We start from the raw sequence: 21153 nt of genomic DNA, 5'->3' as shown, positions 1-21153 counted from the left end.
CCAACCTCCAGTTTCTCGACATATAATCGACTAACGGGGACAGACGGAGTTAACCCTCACCGTCATCACGTTTCTGGCCTTGGCTTGTACTATGGTATGTGTCATATACCACTACGAGCGCTGTAGCAGCTTCAAAATTTCCTATTTAAAGTTGAACCTGCTAACGTTGTCCTTGTCTGATTACTGGCCCAGCATAAAGCAGACCTGTTGACTGCCACTTTAAAACAGTTCAAGATGGCGTGGCAGTTTACTGTCCAGCACGATATCATGGCCACCCCAGAGCGAGTTTACCAGGTCTGGCTGGACTGTAATGACAGTCGCGGCCCGTGGGTTGGCGACGGGGAAAGACAACTTGACCCGCGCGAGGGCGGCGACTATGTCTGGTACGATCACCACTTCTCCGACCTGGGGGGTGGCGGAGGAAACTGGGGCCACTGGGGCAAATTCATTGAGCTCGATAACAAAAAACTGCCATACAACGTCGAGTATAGTTGGAAGTCACGATAGACCGATCAGCTGGACACCAAGGTGATAGTCTCTATAGACACGGACAAGACAGATGAGAGATTCACTAAAGTTACCCTCTCTATGACTGACCTTCCGGAAAATCGTCACGGCTATGAGCACAAAAATGCTTGGATTCGCATCCTAGGTAAGACGGGGGCCAAGTTCTGGGGGAATGCCGGGGAACAGGATCAATGACCCAAAGTCTTGCACTGATGTGTAGAGGACGAGGGATGCGAAAATGACAACGTGGGTCAGTAAATAGAGAAATGTGCAAGAGCTTACTAAGACCTATATTCTAAAAGTTAGTTTAATTGAATAATGGTCGTATAATTTTAGTGGATGAAATTTAGTTATACTCATTGACTGTATCAAAGAGAGTCTGTGGAGGAAACGCAGCAATCTGTTATTTCTGGACGTTATAGAAAGCACAAGTTCAACAGATTAGTCTCACAGTTGCTTCAGCTCTATGCAACCCAATAGGTGAGACTTGAATGCTCTTGGATTCTATCCGATATAGCTCTCTGCCTCAAAACTGCCTCATGTGCCTTGGCCGAACCCACTGTCTTTATGCTCCTAAGCCTAGATGAGTACCAACCTCATCTTCAAATTTCGTATCTAAGGTCCCCAAATATACAGTGGAATATACAACAAAAGCACAAACATCCAAATACCTACCATAGTGCCAAAGACCTGATTTAAAACTCAGTATGGGAGCAATCGATAGAAAGATTAAACTTAGTGTGGAATACCCAACTTTCGTAGTCCACGTATGAAGCCGTAGCTGAAAGCAAAGGCAGCTGTATTCTTGACCCCGTTTACGACCAACAAACCTTCGGCAGCTTCTTCAAAGTACGAGTCCATCACATACATCATGGCAATACTTGCTGCAGCTGGAACGATATTAATCATACCGAACCAATGAAGAGCACGGTCCAGGGAAGCGATCTCTGAGCGCCAATCCCAAACATCAACAGACCACATGGTCCGAGTATAAATGGGATAATAAGGAGGACGAGTGGATATTCAGGTAGGAACTTGCCGCTATTCCAGCGAGCCTGGCGCCGGGCATAGACATCTGTACACTTACCCCCGATAAAGGCACCGAGACAAGTACCAACTGTACAACGAGCCAAGACCCGTCTGTCAGTTAACTGTAGAACCAAAACTTCTGAGCGAAGATATGCCATACCTAGTCCCGGAATATCGGTAAGGCCGTTAACACCAGGGCCAAACTTGTATAGTGGAATCGAAAAGACAAACGATCTCAACGACCCGATACCGAGGAGCCATGCCAAAAGAACCGAGTCTACCCAACACTCGTAAGTCTATGTCCTCACAAGTGGTGCCACTCCTCCGTTATGCACTTACAGGAAAGTGACCCTAGTGCAATAGCAGGATATGCAAGCAAGGGAAAGGGTCGAATCAAGTGGTTGAAGTATGAGACTTCACTGATGCCGGACCAGATACTGAGCTCATGAAGATATGTCTTCTTGACACCAGTGAGACGGTCGGAAGTGCAAGTACGGCTTTCAATGTTCTCGATGGCTTTCTCGTCCATCGATTTCACTTCGGGGGTTTCTTCCACAGCGACAGCTTCTTTGGTGACCGCAGCGTCGATGGAGCGGTGCCACCGTGTCTCTGGAAAGAAGAAAACGATCCCCAGAAAGGTAATGCCGGATATGATGACACAGAGCCATGACACCCAGCGCCAACCAACACCTGCTAGGTCAGGTCATGTCAGAACCTGTTAACATAGAGGACCTTTTCTATATCTCACCTTGAGTCATGAACCCTGTCACCAGGGGACCGAGTGAGTTGCCCAGATTGAGAAATGGGAGGTAGATTCCCATTTTGGAAACCCTTTCGTGCAGAAAGAAGATATCCTGATGTAGTCAGTTAGTTAGCGTCCACCAAGTATTACGGCTAAAAGACATATAGATACAGTTAAAGCTCCCATAGCTTCGGTACACGATCCGAAAAAGGCACCAATGGTCCGGCTGGCTAGTAGATTCGCATAGTAGGGAGAAGCTGCCGACCAGATCTCGCAGGCAAACATGACTAGAGAAGCCACAAGAGATACGGGTCGTCATCCCAGATACTCGGCGGTGGGAGTCCAGAAGAAGTTCTTGAATTACCACGTTAGCCTGCAGGAATTAAGAAGTAAAGAAGTATAGGGTAGCTGCGCTACTCACACAAAGTCCTGCCGAGAGTACCGGCCAGGTCAGCAGTCCAGTCATGTCGGACAGGCTGAGGTCGAATTCCTGGCTCAAGACGTAGAATGCTGGGGAGAGTCCTCCGATCCAGGCGGTCGTCATGAAGGTCAACACACAAATGTTGATAAACGCGGCCCACTTCTTCCATTGTGGTAGGCGAAGTGGATCATTGCAATCACTACTAGGGTGAGGAACTTTGTCTTGCCTTTAGCTTTAATGCTTGACTTAAATGCGCAGTTATAGTCGATCCCGTACCTCTGTATCTGGCTTTGGATCTGGACAGGCCCGCAACTGGTCGTTCGATCCCTCTCCCCAGACTCTAGACCCCATGGGGATGGTCCTCCCCATAGCGCAAAGCCAGTGTTGAAGAATGCCGAGACCTGCCAGTCAGTAATAGGCGCAATATGGAAAAAGCCGATCGGCATTGGGGATATAGCATTCGACAGAGCGAAAACTATCAAGTCACCGATCACTGATAGTGACCTGCTGTCTCTTCAGGAATGTGGGTTTATGGATTTGGCCGATACAGTAAAAATCAAGCTCCTATTCAGGGTTCCCGAGGCTGGTATCAGTATCACCGTTGCTCCAGCTCTACCCTTTGGGACGGCTGACCCCAGGGTCAGGGAAAACCTGTAGGATGTCACGATCAAGTTAACACCGTCTTGATCAAATACGGCGCTGAATCGTCAGCCCATTTTATGCGACCAAGACGTCGAACTAATCTTTCAAATGATCCTTGCTGGTGACGTGACAGAAACCGACACGGCTGTATCATCACAGTGGGGACTGTAGTCAAGGAGATATTATCACCATCGGAGCACAAGAAATGGATCAGCTGGTGGAAGTGCCGAGAGTGTCTTGCCGAGGCCTCCTATCCCAAGGAGCCTTACCAAAAGGCACAGCCATCTGGCGGTATATGAAGGATGAGGTAAGCTTTTCCTCTCTTTCTTGCCTAGAGTCAACAATTAATGCGAGTATCTACAGGTTTCAGTCAAGAATCTTTGAGACGAGACAAGATGACTGCTGAACTAGTACAATCGTCTCGCTTCCGCTCAGAGACGATGTCAGTTGCAAGAAGAAGCTTGGAAATCCGGGACCCGGGTCCAAGGTGAAGTGCGGGGGATTCGGACCCATTGGACCCGGACCCGGACCCTGCCTTCGCTGGGTCGGGCTGCAATTCTGCCAATGTTGAGACTTGCTAAGAATGTCGCATCGAGATTACAACTCATAGAGTGACTGGCACGTCATGTTACAAGTCGAGATCTAGAAGCGTCATGCGACTTGCGACAGGAGGCTGCAGAGGGTTGAGAAGAGCAGAGGTTTACCTGTAACGTCAGATCGAGATGTCATAGCTGCGCCAGCGTCCCACAGTTTCACCAAGGCTTTGGAGATCAAGGACGAAGTAATAAGAAATCTATCAAAACAACTACGGTCTCTGGAAAACGCGCTGTCCGACTCAGCTCTGGCAGCAACACTTCTGCCAGCTATATGTGAAGAGGGCAGTTCATACATCCAGCTCTAGCATGAAAAGTGGCTTTATTTGGCGAGTATTGAAAAGCATGCTGACATCTGCTGTCCGTTTACAACTAGTTCACACACAGCTGTGATAAATCTACAAATCAAAAGCTAATATATCTGCAAGGTGCACGTCGCATACTTGAATAATGGCTTGCTGCAAACACGGCCAACAGCAATTCGTGCGGAGGCCGTGTATATGGTGCAGAGATCGGTCCGACAAGATTTGATACATGGTCTACACGTATCCTGGTAAATATGTTCATCTGGGGAGATCTTCCATAGCGCCTTGCTATTCCCGTTTTCAGAGTACGCAGCATCATGGAATGCCCAAGCCCCTCAAATTGACCGATACGCTGAACAGACCGGACGACACGAATCCTTTTATGTTTGGCTTCCTGCGCAACATCTTCTGGTTGATGGGTGAAATAAGCTCCATCCTGCGCCAAATGTACCTGCGACCCAGGCTCTCAGTCCGAGGAGTTGGACAACTTGATCTTCTTTGCCTGGGCTTTGATCGTGATCCAGTTGCTTTATCTCCTCACCTCCTCAGCAAGGCTTCAGGCCTTGAACGCCGTATCCAGAGAGACTTTGACAACCTACCACGCTTGTACACAGGAGCTTTTGCAGTCTCGAGCTCTCGGCTCCACGAGTACCGAGCAACAATAGAACGTTACCGGCGTGCAACCCTTCTTACCTTAATCAAGTAGCCCCTGAATTGACGACTCCTGATGCCGAAGACGAACTTTTGCATATCCACATAGGATTTACTGACGTCCATACCTGCAGATTCTCCTACCTTAGCTTTCCACTCCTCTATATTGGTGGTTGCCGGATCTCAAGTGAAGAAGGCTTGTCTGCACAGTGAATGCGTCACCTCCGATTCAACATCGAGTGAAGATATATGCACATATCGAAACCTAGTTCTCGATCGTTTGATGTTCCTTGAGGTGCACTTTCCTGGCCAGCTAGCCTTCAAGCATACCAGGACGTTGATTCAGGAGGCAAGATATCAACACTTCTCAATTCACATTCCTATACGTGACGTCTCACCCGTCCCACTCCATTACCGGGTTACAAAGAAATTACACTGTGACCGACAGATATGGCAATACCGAGACATTAGGGATAGTGATCAAATAACAGCCGATTTTTTGGGAACGTGGTCGTGTAGCGACATGTAGAACCACGTTCAAGCATCAACCTTAGCTTTTCCATGATATTACTATTTTCGCATGGAGATTTGGCGATAGACAGCTAGATCATCCCTCTTTACCCAGCCAGCCTCCCTAGGGATAGATAGTGTTACTAGATCGTCCATATAAGGCAGGTAATAGTGCGGGCATACTAAAAATGGGTGAGTAGTTCAGAGACTTATAGCATAGAACTATACGAATTGGCTGTGCATACCAAGGCAATCACACCAAGTCGACACGGAATATTTACCTACAATCATATCATTCATTTTGTCAGAACTTAGAATACTAGAAATAAGGGCCTTGGCCACGGTTCTGGAGACATACCCAAATCCCGTCACGGCCAATATCCTGATTCGCCGCTCGTGACCCCTCAACGACACAGCCTTGCATCCCCGGTTGGGGCACTACCGAATATTCCGTGTTTCTCCTTACCTCGGCTCTTGCCCTTCCTTTCCCGGTTCCCTCCTTTTTGTCCTACATTCTGGCTTTCACAATGTTCTTTTTCCCTTGTCAATAAATACTGCAACGAGATCCGATTGCCCGACAGGTAATTGATTGCGGAGCTTAGTGGACCAGTACTATAGTGAAAGTACCAATGCATTCTGAAGTATACCCTCAATTGAAGACCAACAATTACGTAAGCACCAATGGCAGGAGCACCACCATCACCAGCAGCAGCAGGAGGGGGCAGTGAGCCATTTCTGTGGAGCCATGTAAGTACTCATCTCGCACATGTATTCCATGCCTTCAAAAGACCCGGCCAAACTCCACAAAACACCGAACTAATCCCAACGTCCCCTTCCACACACATACAGCCCGTATCGTCATACGCCCAAAAAGTCCGCATCGCACTGCGCTACAAGAACATCGCATTTACCTTCCAAACACCGCGCGGCGGCGGGTCCGGCATCCCAGCCGCGACGGACACAGAATTCTCCTCCGGCAACCCACGGGTAGAGATGCCGATGCTGGTCGATGGAGACGTCCGGATCTTCGACTCGACGATCATCCTCGAGTACATCGAGGACAAATGGCCAGAGCCGGCGCTCTTGCCGGCAGCTCAAGCCGATCCCGCGGGGCGGGCACGGGCGCGCATGATCGAGGACGTGTGCGACACGCATTACGAGGCGATTAATTGGGGACTCGGGGAAGTCAACTCGTTTGGGCGTGCGGAGGGCCCAGCGGCGGAGAAGCTTGCTGCGCAGGCGGAGCATCAGATTGGGCAGGTGCAGAAGTGGTTGACGGAGCAACTGGGCGGGAAGGAGTGGTTTGGCGGGGAGCGGTTTGGCTGGGCGGACCTCACTGTTGCTGTGATGGTGAATAGGACGGCTTCGTATGGGATCCGGCCGGAGGCAGGGAGTGCGTTGGAGAAGTGGTTTTTGAGGGTTGGGGACGTGCCGGCCGTGAAGGAGACGTTGCAGGAGTGTAACGATGTGTTGAAGACGCCTCCGCCATACAAAGATATATTGAAGCAGGGGTTGTTGCGGAGGCAGTACCGCGACCATCGGCTCGAATGGATGATTAAGTCGGGTGGGATTGATGTTGTGTTGGATGGGATGGAGAAGAACAACATTCGCTTCCCATGGCCTGATCCTCTGGGATAATTGAACGATGGAGGGATGGAGGTATGGATGGATTATAGCGCGGGCACTCTGAGCCAGAGATATAATTGCCACGCATCTAGACTCACTCCGATCTGCCTCAAAGAAACACCGTCTGGCCAAGGCCAAGAAATCCGCCATGGTCAAATATAATTGGGTATTGATGCTATACTTGCTTTGATTCTATTCCAGTGAATCAAGACGCCCAAAACAATTCTCTCTTGCATTGACGATCATTCCCAATCCTCTTCATCGCTTTCATCAATTTTCGCAGTTGTGGACTTGTTGGCATCATCCTTTGGACTTCCAGGGGCTCGACTCGTAGCCCCACTCACAAGGTCATAGCTAGCGTCACTATCAGCAACGGACTTTTCGTCGTGTGACCTCCGACCCGATGATTCAGGCTTTAGAGAAGCTGGATCGGCAGAAGCTACAGGTGTTTGGTGAAGAGTGGTCGAAGAATCATTTACACTTTGAGCAACAAGAAGCTTGGGTGGCTGCTCCTGGCTTTGCTTTAATTGCGGGGTGGCCGATGCGTCTTGCTCGTCTTCCGAGTCCTCATCCCAGCCGACTTCTTCGGCATCATGGGTGGATGCTGTATACAGCGGGTCAGTGATGGCCGGCGTTTTTAGCAAGGGAGATATGCTTACCTTTCAGTAATTCTTTTCTCTTTTCTTCTTGGACTTCTACAACATGCCTTAAGAAGTAGTACCTGGTCCAGAAGGACTTATAGTCAACCTCCTCTGGCACAAGCTTCTCCATTGAGGCCCGCAATTCATTGTGCTTGTCCAAGTCTTCAGCAATTCTTGTCGTCATCATGTCAATGTCAAATGCTTGCTTGAAATCGTCCCATTGGTTTCCGGCGCCGGTTGGGTCGAGCGTGAAGCTGGTTGAAGTAGTGTGGATGACATGTAATTGAGCATCAAACCTGCTAGTATGAATGACTCTTTTTCCAGTATTTGAATCTTTGCTTTCAAACATGACCTCACCAGGCTGACGAGCATCTTCTGGGGCAGTGACTGCCACAGCCTCTCGAAGGAAGTTTCTGATGTTGGTACCGAATCTGAGAAGAGCTTCGTCAGCAGCATCTTCAGCCTTTTGCACTTCTTTCAGTCGTTTGGCAGCCTCGCTCTTGAACCGTTCGAGGAAGGTGTCTGTATCGTCCAAAGCCTTCTGGTCTCCATCTCGGCTTGGCCCATCGACCAACCGTGCTGCTGCCGCATCAGATTGTGTATCTTTATCTTTATGCTCTGCCGAACTGTCGGCTCCAAATCCGAGACCCTTGAAACTTTTGAGTCTGAGAGCCTCTACCTCGCTTGCAACTTCAGCGGCCTCTTTTCTTGCCTCTTCGTAGTAGGTCTCACTTTGCTTTTTGACATTGCCCCATAAGCCTCCCAAAGTGGCACCCCAAGGAGAATTGGAGAAGGCTTTGAATGTTTCTTGAAACTCGGTTTGAAGGTTCTGTCTGGGAACAGAAGGGGTTGCTCTGGGGGTTGCCGGGTCATTGGCTGCAGTTGCGGTAGTAGAGGTAGTGGGTATCGGTGTTGTTGCTCGGTCTTCAGCTTTGAATTGCTGCTCTGCTATATGATCGTAGGCAAAATCCATGACGGATCAAGGGGAAAAGATTGAAGATGGTCCGTAGTTGGAAATATTGTTGCGTGGGAATAACTGTCTTCACCGTTTGGGTGTCGCGTTGGCGTTGTTATTGTAGCAACAGACACAGGAGCTCTCTACAGCTACCTCTGTCGTTGAGTGGGGCTCCACTTCCAGCAGCTGTCGAGCCAGCGCGCTCTTTGAATCTGGATATGGGCAGGAAATAAGTGTGTGATACAGTTCGTCTTTCACAAGTGGTAGATGGAGGATAGTTGAGAGCGCAGGCTACGGAGAGGGGTACGGCTAATTCCCGCAGCCAACCTACTAATTCCCGTAAATTTTAGCGCCTCTTGGTACTAACGTAGTAGGTTCCTTTCTATGCGAAATAGGATTTACTAGTACTATACTACTAAAACTAGTGTATTTCGATGCTAAGTAGTAGTGCACCTTACTAAGTAGTAAATAATAATAAATAAAGTAGGCGTATACAATTAGTGAATGTAAATTCAACTTCCCTGAATGCTGCCCACATAAACTCAGTCGTCATTTACAACGAGCTAATGAAAGCTGAGGAGAAGGGTACAAAATCTGCACTTAACGAGGGCGGAAGAGTAGATAGCTGGCATAAGCCACACTGTTAAAGTGGAAATGGACATTCGAAGAACTGGAACTAGAAATTGTTTTCTCGGCGAAGTGTTAGATCCTAGATTTACAGGGGTTTCAAAAGGGGGAAGTTTCAACATCTACTTCATGGTCATGGATAAAGATCAAATGTCGAAGATTCTAGCGCACGCGTTCCAGAAGTTGAGCAAAGCGGTGAATGCATTGGACGTAGAGAAAACAGGAGCGAGAAAGGGTCAACCGTTATCCTAGCACAGTGTGTCCTTTAAAACCAACGCTAGTATGAGTATTGAAACTCATGATACTATTTATCTATTCTGGTAAGAATATACCGGAGTAGTTGATGGCGGCTTGTTTAATGCACAAAGGCCACTATCTCTAGTAAGCAGTTACCGAAACTAAGCCACTGCAAAATACAGCTCCTAGTGATTATTCGCCTTTCTTGGAGTTCAACCAGGCGAACCCAGCATCCATGACATTTGCCACACTTGCAGGGTCGTCTATCCCTGGAAGATCTTTGCGAGTCTTCAGACCCCGAACGATCAGATGCCATGCGAGATATCGGTATGAAACGCGAGAGAACGGCTCGCCATATTCGATAGGCGGGCTATCACCCACGGGAATAATATTGTCGCGCAGGTAGATGACTTGCAGGGTGAGAAGTCTCCAACCAACATTTTCGACGTTCTCCACTCTTGAGACGAATCTCCCTGCCGACGTGAGATCGTAGAGGCTCTCGTTGTGTGTGAAACGAGTATTGATTTGTCCGAGAGATTCGACCAAGGCATATTGGTTCTGTCCGCCCGCAAAGTGGATATCTGCTGGATTGAGTACATGGAAGATGGAGGTGCTGTCTGATGTGACGTTCTTGGAGCCGCTGATAAATCCATCCACATTTCCAGAAAACCTATCACCGTGGTGCATACCAGTTAACTCATGTTTCTGTGAAGCATATAGAAACCCCGAGATTGTGCCATACCATGAGATATCTATAAAGGTTTGGTTGGCATCAGGGTGAAAGCATTCACGTTGGCGGTCCCACTGAAGAGTATCTCTGGCCCAACGCTCTCGGGCCAGCACGGCCCTAATTTCGGCATCATCGACAGCAGGATACTTCGCGCACAATCCTGTCTTGGTGCTGCAAATACTCTCAGTTACAACGTCTTGCTGCAACAAGCCGTCTGATGATTTTCTTACATTGTAGCTAGTATTACCCAAAAGAGAGCTGCAAGAGTTTTCATATTACCGAATAATAAGACAAAATAAGAGGTCAGACTGCAAAGATACCGGTGCTTGTTGTGATTCCCTGGTCAAAAGATTCCCGCAATTGAATATCAGGAGACTGGCGGTTTTCAGCTGCTCTAAAGCATGTATACATACTTATACCTTCGTCAAGCCGACGATTCTTGCTCGAATGGAGACGAAGTTCTTGCGCTCAGAACATCATGTACTGTTCTCCAAACCAGGTTGGCGTCAAACCCTGAGCAATGGGGTGATCCCCACATGGGCGGGGGACGAAGGCAAGAAAACAGTCCCACAGGCACGGCTTCAGTAGGATTGAGGCAGCATTAGCCTCTGCGTGAGCACTCCCCTCTCCGTGAGCACTCCTTTCGCTTTTTAGTGAGGGTGAGTACGGAGGTGGAAATGAGTGGGCAATTGAAGTGGAATCATGGGAGAACTTTTTCTGCCAAAATCTGGTTGGTTGTGATTGGATGTTTAGAATACTAGTAGACTAGGCAACGAGAATGGTTGGCGGAGTTTTCTGATTCATCTAAGTTCTACCGAGATAGATCTAGCTGCTACTACCATTGGTGTTGCTGCTGGTCGCAAGTCATATAATATGAAGCGGCCTTAGAGAAGCCTTTAGAGAAATTCACACCGTTCACCTCCAGGTACGGTACATTCTACTTTTTACAAGGAGAGTTCTCATTGTGTTCTTTCCAGCGATGGGAATATCGCTCAGTCTAGTCTTTCGCTAAGCTATGCTTGCGACTCTAGGAGATTGTGGGACCTAGAGTCTCAGATGCGGCAATTTCGAGGATCGTCGGCTGTGTGAGCCTAGGGAAGAGGCAATTGACACAAGGGCAGAGAATCAATCTCTAAACCATTGGTATCGATGTCTACTACCAAATATTGAACTAAACGTAATGAATTAATTAATTACAGCAAGACTAACTAGCTTTCGCGCCAAAGAAATGTTTTAGTAGTACTATAGACTGGTATTGGCGCCAAAGTGACTATCGACGGAACAGGCAGACAACCTCGTGATGACAATCAATGAGTCAGTGCTACAGCCTCTGGAATGCTTTGGAATCATGGAAAAAAGGCTCCAGGAGGTCATCTTGCCTAGTAATTATCTATATAAACTAGAATGGTGACCATAGAATAGAAGAAGACAGAAATCTCAACTACGCTGACTTGCCTGTATCGATTGGCCCGTACAGTTGTACAGCCCAAATCCTCCAACAACTGGGCTACTAAAAAGCCGTTAAGGAGTAAGAGCACCTTTACTCTAAAGGGAGTTAGCCGATAGAGAATAAGGCTATATTATATACTAAGACTAAAGTATACTAGTATACTAGTAGTAGTATAATAGAGTAATATTATAACTAAATTAGTACTATATCGTTACAAGGTAGGTTACTCAAGAGGCCGCCGGGGTTAGACGGCCTACACTAGGAACAAGAAGTTAGCCGATTGAGAACGAGGCTATATTATGTACCTCGGGTCAGGGGCTCTATAGTAGCTCTATAAGGATCTATATCTCTGAATATAGCCCGATAGAGCCTAATATATCTACTAGAGCCCTAGATTTAAATACATATAGGTGAGCACATCGAGGCGGTCACAGAACAGAGCCTTCTGTCGATCCCTCTTCGAAGGCGTCCACTGAGAATCTGGTACGAAGACAGATATGCCTTCATGCTTGATGCACCAGCCCAACACTCCTTCATGACGCATCCGCTTCGAAGGCACTTCAATTGCCTTCTGCAAAGTCCGAACTTGGTTGGTAGAAGGGTCAGCAGAGCGTCGCGGGGTCAAGGAAGAGGTAGTGCGAGATGATCGCCCTGTGATAGCTTGGAGGCTATTAGGTGACACTGGAGCTGGTTGCAGGCGCTTGACCGGCGTGACCTCATTCCGAGCTAGCTCATCTTTAGAAGTTTCCGCATTGGCAATCAACGGTGATAGTGATGTACGGTTGTCTGAGAAATTACTAGTCGAGCTGATGAAGGCCATGTCCGGCAAGGCTGTGAAGGGCAAGCATCGTGGCGTAACGCCATCGAAAGACGGTGGAAGTTCGACAAGAGTGGGTTTGGCCCTGGTGTCCGCGAAGTCTGTATCTGTCCATAATTATCCATCCTCTTGTAGACACAATGTGAGATAGCCCACTTTGGAAAAAATGAGGGCCAAAAATGCTCTTTTTAAGCGTGGCGGGATCCGGGAGGAACAGAGCGATATTCGTAGCTGAGGGGCTTCTTGTTTGACTATAAATCCAAAACGCTACGACATTCCCCCATTGGCTTGCGGACATCTCCTTCGAGCTGAAAATCTCAACAATCAATAAGGACAAGACATCTTGCCGCATAGCCCCGCGAAGTTGTCCGAGGACATCTGAACGGCTGGGCGTCGGCTGCTTGCGCTGCACTGCAAATCCAATTACTGCTTTTTTCAACCAGTCTGCAGAACTCGCCGTCTGAGATCTCCCTGTCAACTATGCGAATTTAGCTTTGATTTAGTCTAGACTCTCAAACTTCCCCGCGGTCAGCAAGGTAGGGGGGGACCCTGAGTTAATGGGATGATATGTGTCCGAGAAGCGACTGGCACAATTCTCTGGGTTTGTGGCGCCGGGAATAGCCAACATGAAACGTTCACCGTGCCTCCCGGCGAATGCGGCTTGTGTGCTTCGGCCTTTATAGTCGCACACGAATTTTCGCGTGCTCTTCCACGAGGATTGTTGGTTCAGAAAAGGTCATGGCCCATCAACGTTTTGACTTGTCCCCTCTCCTGCTGATAATTCCTCGGGGTCTGGAAATATTAGGGCTTCTGGAAGCGCCAACTGACCCTCCGGTGGTCCCGTCAGACGGGTTTTTTTGTTGCCATTCCTGAGAGGGTGCTTCTGAGCTCGTACTGCTGGTGCAGGAGGGCAAAAAGGAGATCACCTTTCGGGCCTCGTTGGATCGTAGTGCTGGGCAGTTCCTTAGTGACTCGATTTTCCTCGGATAGTCCTATTCATGATACATCACCACAACATACGTCAGGTAAGAAGTCGCAATGTTGATTCAAGGCATTCGAAAAGAGCTCTCCTATAAATTTCTACTCCGAAGGAAAGGTCTCATGCTATTCATTTGCTTCAGCAAACGGTAAATACATAAAGGCACTTAGTCATATGCGTGGTCCGTCAATTACCTAAGCCAGCCGCCAAGCCCCGAAGGTACTCTCCACGCCTATTAACAGTGTATCTCGTAATGTTTCTATACGACCGCGTTGCGTAGAAGAAAATAAAATTATGGCTGTATAGTGAAAAGGTGGGTATAAAGAAATTAGGAAGGACCGATGAGTAGAATAGCCTTTTTGTGGCGACACACGGTTAGGGATTCGTAAAGAACCTGGGCGCGGTAGGGATCTCCCATCTCGAGTTGGCCGGTATTTCTCACCTTGCGTAAAACCTTGCCACCTAATACGCCTCCAGGGATGTAGGCTATATGGTCACGTACGCGTGTAGACAAATCAGATGAACTCGAAGAGGCGTCTAACTCTGAGTGAACGACACAAAACCCGCGAGATCCGCTAGATCTACGTTCACGACCTTCCCTAACCGGACGGACGATTTTAGTATTCAACCCGTGATTTCGGATCATGTCGCTTGCATGACAGCTCTGATCGATATCACCATCGACATTCAGACCCTCTCGACGTCTCGTGCTTTCGAAGTCATCCAACTTCTCTCTGGCTCTCAACTGAGGAGGCATCCAGCGGGTTGCTAAGCTCGATCGGGACACTTCATTTCTACTTGAACGCGAACCTGTTCGCAGACTTCCCGGAGCCCTGAAGGTCAATCTCAACAATATCTCCATGTTTAAGGAGGGCCTGGGGGTCTGTGAACATGCCCACGCCTTTGGACGTGCCCGTCATGATCACTGTTCCCTTCCTCAGTGTTGCCCCCCCACTTACTTGTTTGATGATCTTAGCTACGGTCTAGGCCTACTAGCGAATCACCCCGTTTACTTTCTTGAAAGGCTAAGTTGTTAGGGACCTAGGACTACATGGCTCATGATGATTGCTAGACCTATGGGTGTAAATCCATCATAGCTTCTACCGGCTGTGTCTGGCGAGGAGAAATTCCGCGCTGTGACATCGTCTCCGACCGTGAAGCCAAGGGCGCACGACGGTGCATGTTTGCGCGAGACATTCTTTGCGTCGCGAGCAATAACAACCACAAATTCGCCTTCATAGCCCATCATGTCTTAGACGACCTTGGGAACGAGAATATCATCATAGGGTGCTGTTAGGCGTCAGCAGAGTTTACATTCACCCGTACTCCAACACATTAACCGCTGGTGTGAGATATCCGTCAGCGTGTCTCCTATTTGAAGAAGACCTTGGGAAAAGGGCCTCGCGCGAGCTTGACTTCGCGGGCGTGTTGCTTTTATCTATTCCCGTACAGGCGACAATCGGAGTCTTCTCGAGGGTACAGGATCTGTCTCAGCCAGAGTCAGTCGATAGTGCGCTCAGACAGCCGCGCCAGGAAGACCACCTTAGCGACCACCTTCTTTTCCTTAGAGGAATGCGATGAATGGGTCGCCTTCCAAGACCAAGACCAATCGTCCCTCCAGGTGATCCGCGAGTTCTTCATGCGATATCTCCCCATATTGTGTCTCGCTAATCTCGCCGATGAACCGGATGAACGCAGCGATAGCCATACCATGCGGGGGGGAAAGCGAGGTAAAGGGCCTGGGAACTTGTCAAGACGAACAATGATGGAAGAAGGCTGCGGCACAGCCCAGCCTCCCTTAAATGCCACCACATAATAATAGTTCTTGTGGATTTCGCCAGTGCTACGCCAATCATCCCCATAATGCCTGGCTCGCCATTGGAGTCGATATCCGAGACCCTAGTCTGTCCCACATCCCTATCCGGCAAATACTTTCGGAGGTCTTTTTGCTGGAGAATATAAACCTATTTCAGGGCTGGTGGTGGTGGTGGTGGTGGCAGTGGTCACATCTCTGTCCTTGCCCTGTTCTTTTTTCATCGAATCCTGGGAGATAGCATGGCTGCCAGCTTCAAGGTCTCGGAGGTCGCCCAGTCCCAGGTTCGGGTCAACTGAGACGGCACTCTGTATAGAGAGCGAGTCGACGCTCGCTGAGAGTGGTCTTCGTGGTGGTTGAAAATGGGGATGCGGAGCTTCTAGTGGTCTACTAATAGTCGACTCCCGTATTCAAATGGTTCAACAAGGCCCTGATGGCAGCGGTATCTTCGTGGATGAACCTAATCAGTTGCTTCGTTGTTCACTCGAAATATTCGCTATCGGTCGTGGCCGTAGATACCGCGAGCCAAAAGCGATATACACGGTACACAGGACGGATGTTGGCCATTTGACCTATTTGACCGTCACCTCGGATATCTCGCTGGGCCGTAGGGGGCGGGGACTTTTCTTGTTCGACACCTCACACAGTCTCTGCATTGGTTGCGGGAGACGCGCGACCATCATTGTTAGTCTGTGTCCAATTACCTACATCACTATCACTAACCCAGTATAGCAAGGCCGATCAAGTTGCCCGAAGAGGTGAGAGAGGATGACGACAAAGTTACGACAACTAGGTACACCCCCATCGGTATGGTCGCGGCCATTTGCCCTTGGGATTATAAGATTATGGCTATGAAGTCTAAGTATTTTAGCTTCGTGCCCACTGACGCTATTTCTAGTCCCCGTGGTGCTCTATAAGCAAAATACTTCTTCAGTCCACCGGTAGCTAAAAAGGTGGTCTAGTAAACAGCAATAGGTAAGATAATTCCAGAAACCCTAACTGGAAACTGTATCATCGTTAAACCGTTGTAAGGGAAAACTTGGATGCTTGGTAAGAAAAGCTTCTAAGACCCATAGACCCATCACCCCTTATTCCAACCTTAAGCTTGTGAAAGTTGCCAAGCAGTCTTTCCACCGGGAGTCGTCCAAGCCGTCGGTGGCGACGCTGAGCTCGGATCGAAACTGGGGGCGCATAAACGCATCCACAACATTTCGTTTACTGGTTCGATTCTTACGGGAAAGAGGATCATGGCGGCGGCTGCGGCGGCTCTGGAGAGAGTGCTGATTGGGCTTGGAGGAAAAACGACGCCAGAATCATTCTCCCGGACGTGGACCATTGCCAGAGTGGCCATGGAAGTCGTTATCGGTGCTTTCCATAATTCGGGCCACGCATTTGGGCACCCTATAAGCGACGCTTCATCATCACACAGATGCGCATAGGCAGGGTCGGCCTACACACCTACCTCTGTATCATCAACGAAGCCGACACCGACAAATGCGAATGCGGCAATGGGCGCCTGATTGTACGTCATGTCCTCCTGGAACGTCGAAAATGGTGTGCGGAACGACAACGAATGTGGGCAGGCGAAGACTTCATACGTGGACATCTACCATTTCTCTGTAACTCGTCAGTGGACCGTCTCGATCTCACCTGGCGAAGACTATTTCACCAACAACGCAGGAATCCGCTATACCGACCTTGCTGTCTCTGAGGATGTTTTTCTCTTCGTCGATAATGTGCTGAATCCTAATGCCTCCTGGACTCTATCTCCCAACGATACTGGGCATGGTATTCCTGCTTAGCCTGTCACGAAAGATACTCCTGATACTGGAGGCAGCGGATCGAGTACGTCACCTGCTACTGGTAGCACTGCCACTGCGAGCTACACCGGTGTGGGTGCCACTCCGTTGAGATCGTATTTGTTTGGGATGGCCGCTTCGGCTTTTGTTGCTGCCTTGGTCATAATACTCCACCGAAACATAGATGATATGGAAAGCCTCGTATACAGAGCTCAGCTCAGTTCAGCTCAGCCCACCTTTCTAAGAGCGCGAGGGAAATCTGACAATGACGGATAGAGGGATTGATCATGTTCCATGCAATTATGACTTCAGCCCAAGCCAGCAATGTCGTCAGTGATAGGCCGACATCTCGAATGCCATGCATTTTGCTGACAGTTTTTCATTCTAGATATTCGTACCTAAGTAAGACTGTGCACAATACTACCTCAGCCGCACTCAAGTAAGTAACAACAACCGGCAAATTCCTTGACTACCTTTCCTCACCATTTGGGTGCGATGGATATTTATACCGTAGTCTAATGGCCCAAGTCAGATCAAGAGACCTCGTTGAACTGAATCAAAATGCTCGGGCTAGAACGCTTCATCGGAGGTCTCCTCCTACTCACCCTCATTGGCATTCTCTCCATAACTCTCAAACTGCTCTACAACATCTTCCTCCATCCGCTGCGACACTACCCTGGTCCCCTCACCTGGCGGGCGACGAGACTAAACTGGGTCTTCTCCCTCCAACGCGGCTATCTCCACCAAGACCTATTAGCCATACACAACAAATATGGTCCCGTCGTCCGCATTGCGCCGGATGAACTATCTTACATCGATGCTCGTGCCTGGAAGGACATCTACGTTTCTGGTTCTGCACGGCCGGGTCATCCTGCTATAGAGCGGAATGGCATTTGGTTTCGCAGGCAATCGCCTAGCGAACCGTGGAGTATTATGGGGAACAACGAGGATGCGCATGCGCGGTATCGGCGCGCCTTTGGGGGAGCTTTCAGTGAGAAGGCCGTTAAGGATCAGGCGCCGTTGATTGAGAAGTATGTTGAGACTATGATGCAGAAGTTTCACCGCATGGTTAGTTCTGGTGATGGGAATGCGGTTGTGGATATCGCATCCTGGCTAAATTTCGTCACGTTCGATATTTCTGGTGATTTGTCGTTCGGGGTGTCCTTCGGCAGTACGGAAACAGGGAAGCCCCATCCCTGGGTTGAGATTGCATGCAACTTTGGAAAGGGCGTCGCACTGGTGGCGTCGTTGAATTATTTCTCTCCCCTGCAGAAATTGCTCAGCTATTCCATGCCGGAGAAGGTGCGTGCGAAAATGACTTATCACCGCCAGCTGAGTGTTCAGAAAGTGAGGCAGAGATTGCAGTTGAAAGGGGAACGAGCTGATTTCGTGCAATCGGTGCTCAAGTACAATGAGGGGAAGAAAGAGAAAATCACCGCAGAGGAGCTTGAGTGGAACATGTCAGTCTTTGTCTTCGCAGGGAGTGAGACGAGTAGTACCGCCATGGCGTCGGTGTTATTTGGTTTGCTGAAAACGCCGGGAGCCATGAGGCGCGTCACTGAAGAGATCCGATCGGCATTCGCTTGTGAGGAAGATATCAACGTCGCCAGTGCCGCCAGACTTGCGTATCTGACTGCGGTGATCAAGGAAGGCCTACGCTTGGGCCCTCCGAGCGCTGTCACAGTTCCTCGCATAGTTCCTGCTGCTGGTGAGGAGATCTGTGGAAAATGGGTACCCGGTGGTGTAAGCCTCCTTCCTCCGCAATCCATCAGGCATATGACTGACTCGAAAGCTAGACCTTCGTAACAGTGAATCAATATCCTTCATTCCGCTCGGCAACAAACTTCAGCAACCCCGACCAGTTCATACCGGAGCGGTTCTTACCCAATGAAAGCCCTAGTCCAAACGACAACCTAGCCGCATTCAACCCATTCCTCGTCGGGCGGCACATGTGCATTGGATATAAATTCGCATGGGCAGAAATGCGGCTCATCCTGGCGAGGTTGCTGTACGCATTTGATATGAGCCTGAGCGGGAATCCGCGTGTCAGTGATTGGGGGCAACAGCAGACTTTTATCTTCTGGCAGAAGGATCCACTTTTGATTCAGCTGAAACGTAGTTCAGTGTTGAGGCCGTGTTAAGTAAAAAGTGAGTCCAAGGAGGAGTATTTGTTGATATAGTACCGACCCCTCGCCGGTCGTGGGCAAGAACGGATTATGCGTGAAGGATCATTGCTGGGCCATAATCATGATCCAGGGTAGAAGATTTTAAGATCAAGAGCAATATGACATAGACCAGAACTAGGAGTTATCTCAAAAGGATTTGCGATATGCTTGTTACCCAACCTGGCTTTTGGGCAGTCTCATCCACGCGGCAAGCAAATAATATACCTGAGCGGCTACCAGGAAACCTTTTGGCTTCGGGTTCGCATTCGGGATATTGGAGGCCCGATTATCAATGGCTGCAAGTGGGAGACTGCAACTAGCTTGAGGCTGACGGTAGTGTATCAGTGGACTTCAAGGAAGAAGCCTTTGAAAACCGAGTTTATGTCGGCACGGGTCGCATGTTGGCGAAGTCCGTTCCTATGAGCGCCTGGTTCTCAACCATAAAGACGAAAACGTCTGGAGCCAACCTGTATTCAGCCTCATCCATTTTTTGCGGTAGCTCAGCCAAAACGGCAGGATGGAAGACGCTGACCAAGCGCGCACTCCCCATCCTATTCAGTTCGTACTTGGATGAGCACATAGAGCAATAATTGTCTACTGCGAGGTGGCAACTCGGTGATTTGGCGTTTGAAATCTTTCACCAGAGCCCCATGTGCACTGAAATTTAGCACGATGAGACCGTCGATCTGTACCGAACGCTGGCAAACTCGAAAACCTCAAGTACATTGCTGCTAATAATCGAAGGGTATGACCGGTTCTGAGATGCATTTCAAGTACCGAAGAAGAAGCGCAGCACAGTCGTGGACCGAGAACTCAGAAGTCGTCCCAGGGAAACCCCTTTCCGTACCTAGGACGCGAAATAAACACCTTTTCCAAGGCTTTTTACACGTGCTGGGTCTTTACGAGTTGTAAATATATGCTCGACGTTCGTCCCTGCCAAAAAGGGTAAGTACATGCAACCATGCGCTCTAATAATTTCTCGAATTCACTCTTTTCTGTAAAAAAGGCCCCATAATTAGCTACTATAATTGGAACGTAGCTATTTATATATATATACCTCTCCTGAATTATTCTCCGTGCTGATTCCAGCGTCCCCGTTATCGGATGCTACTCGATAATTCAGTACCGAAGACTCCAAGTGACTCTGGTGATGGGAGATCGCCACGAGCATCCGGGGCAAACTTCTTTTGCTAACTTGAAAATATGCGTCTTTTGGATGCTGGCGAATCCTTTGGGGAACCTGCTGGAGTACAGCCTCTGCGGAAATTCCCGCTTCCCCTTGGATCGTTTCAAAGTCGTATCGCTCCTTGCTGTTCAGATCCGTGGCGTAGATGGGCAGGGCCAGGATGGCAATGTTGGACATCTGTGACAGGCTCAACCCCGAAAGCATGGACTAGGAGTGTCAGGAATGACACGGCTGACAGATAGAACAGGGGTTGGCCACGTGACCATTGGCGAGAGGCACGTGACCTGTCGCCAAGCAGCCGCCAAGAGTACAGCCCTTCTAAGGAGCTCACCGCACGAGACCCTTAGGGGATCCTTATACTGTAAGCTTAATACAATATGGACGTTAAGGAACTACTTGTACTTGAGAGATAGTTAAGGAATCTATGTATCTACTAGTAATACTTGCCTACTAGCACAAGTAGTGCCTAATAGTTAAATTGATTTCTAAGTAGAGTGCTCTACTATAGAACTATGCTGAAACTCATTCTAGAGAGCCTATTGTTACGTGCCTAGGATTACGCACTTACCTAGCTTACTTATAATAGAAGATCCTCTTATCTGATTTATGTGGCCTATTAAGTTGATATATCTAGAAGAACTATGTAGACTCGAGTCGATTGATGTCCAGGGTTGGTAATAACACTGCGGACTTCTTTCCCTAGACCCGGAAGCCAATAGGTGGGTGTT

At 48.9% G+C, this 21153-nt stretch overlaps 7 protein-coding genes across 7 annotated transcripts; 3 read left to right on the top strand and 4 right to left on the bottom strand.

Moving 5' to 3' along the window:
- Positions 1-1412: 1412 nt before the first annotated feature.
- A1O9_11313 (uncharacterized protein) lies at positions 1413-2563 on the bottom strand (the record flags this gene model as incomplete). The annotated part of the gene is made up of 4 exons (XM_013399607.1): positions 1413-1813; positions 1876-2226; positions 2285-2390; positions 2450-2563. The coding sequence occupies 4 exons, from the start codon at positions 2561-2563 to the stop codon at positions 1413-1415; spliced, it is 972 nt and encodes a 323-aa protein (XP_013255061.1).
- A 3518-nt stretch (positions 2564-6081) lies between these two features.
- A1O9_11312 (uncharacterized protein) lies at positions 6082-7038 on the top strand (the record flags this gene model as incomplete). The annotated part of the gene is made up of 2 exons (XM_013399606.1): positions 6082-6147; positions 6250-7038. The coding sequence occupies 2 exons, from the start codon at positions 6082-6084 to the stop codon at positions 7036-7038; spliced, it is 855 nt and encodes a 284-aa protein (XP_013255060.1).
- Positions 7039-7268: 230 nt separating this feature from the next.
- Positions 7269-8640, bottom strand: A1O9_11311 (uncharacterized protein; the record flags this gene model as incomplete). Its single annotated transcript, XM_013399605.1, has 2 exons — positions 7269-7630; positions 7686-8640. The coding sequence occupies 2 exons, from the start codon at positions 8638-8640 to the stop codon at positions 7269-7271; spliced, it is 1317 nt and encodes a 438-aa protein (XP_013255059.1).
- A 4354-nt stretch (positions 8641-12994) lies between these two features.
- On the bottom strand, positions 12995-13192 carry A1O9_11310 (uncharacterized protein; the record flags this gene model as incomplete). Its single annotated transcript, XM_013399604.1, has 1 exon — positions 12995-13192. A coding segment is annotated over one exon (198 nt), but the record flags the coding sequence as incomplete, so codon positions are not given.
- Positions 13193-14256: 1064 nt separating this feature from the next.
- Positions 14257-14708, bottom strand: A1O9_11309 (uncharacterized protein; the record flags this gene model as incomplete). Its single annotated transcript, XM_013399603.1, has 2 exons — positions 14257-14387; positions 14537-14708. The coding sequence occupies 2 exons, from the start codon at positions 14706-14708 to the stop codon at positions 14257-14259; spliced, it is 303 nt and encodes a 100-aa protein (XP_013255057.1).
- A 1307-nt stretch (positions 14709-16015) lies between these two features.
- A1O9_11308 (uncharacterized protein) lies at positions 16016-16660 on the top strand. The gene is made up of 3 exons (XM_013399602.1): positions 16016-16150; positions 16256-16302; positions 16352-16660. The coding sequence occupies exons 1-3, from the start codon at positions 16085-16087 to the stop codon at positions 16557-16559; spliced, it is 321 nt and encodes a 106-aa protein (XP_013255056.1). The 5' UTR covers positions 16016-16084; the 3' UTR covers positions 16560-16660.
- Positions 16661-17635: 975 nt separating this feature from the next.
- Positions 17636-19215, top strand: A1O9_11307 (uncharacterized protein; the record flags this gene model as incomplete). The annotated part of the gene is made up of 2 exons (XM_013399601.1): positions 17636-18817; positions 18871-19215. The coding sequence occupies 2 exons, from the start codon at positions 17636-17638 to the stop codon at positions 19213-19215; spliced, it is 1527 nt and encodes a 508-aa protein (XP_013255055.1).
- Between the last annotated feature and the right edge of the window lie 1938 nt (positions 19216-21153).

This window comes from Exophiala aquamarina, assembly GCF_000709125.1.
Source record: "Exophiala aquamarina CBS 119918 chromosome Unknown aczIA-supercont1.17, whole genome shotgun sequence".
Lineage (NCBI taxonomy): Eukaryota > Fungi > Ascomycota > Eurotiomycetes > Chaetothyriales > Herpotrichiellaceae > Exophiala > Exophiala aquamarina.
This window is presented reverse-complemented; position numbering and strand designations above follow the sequence as displayed.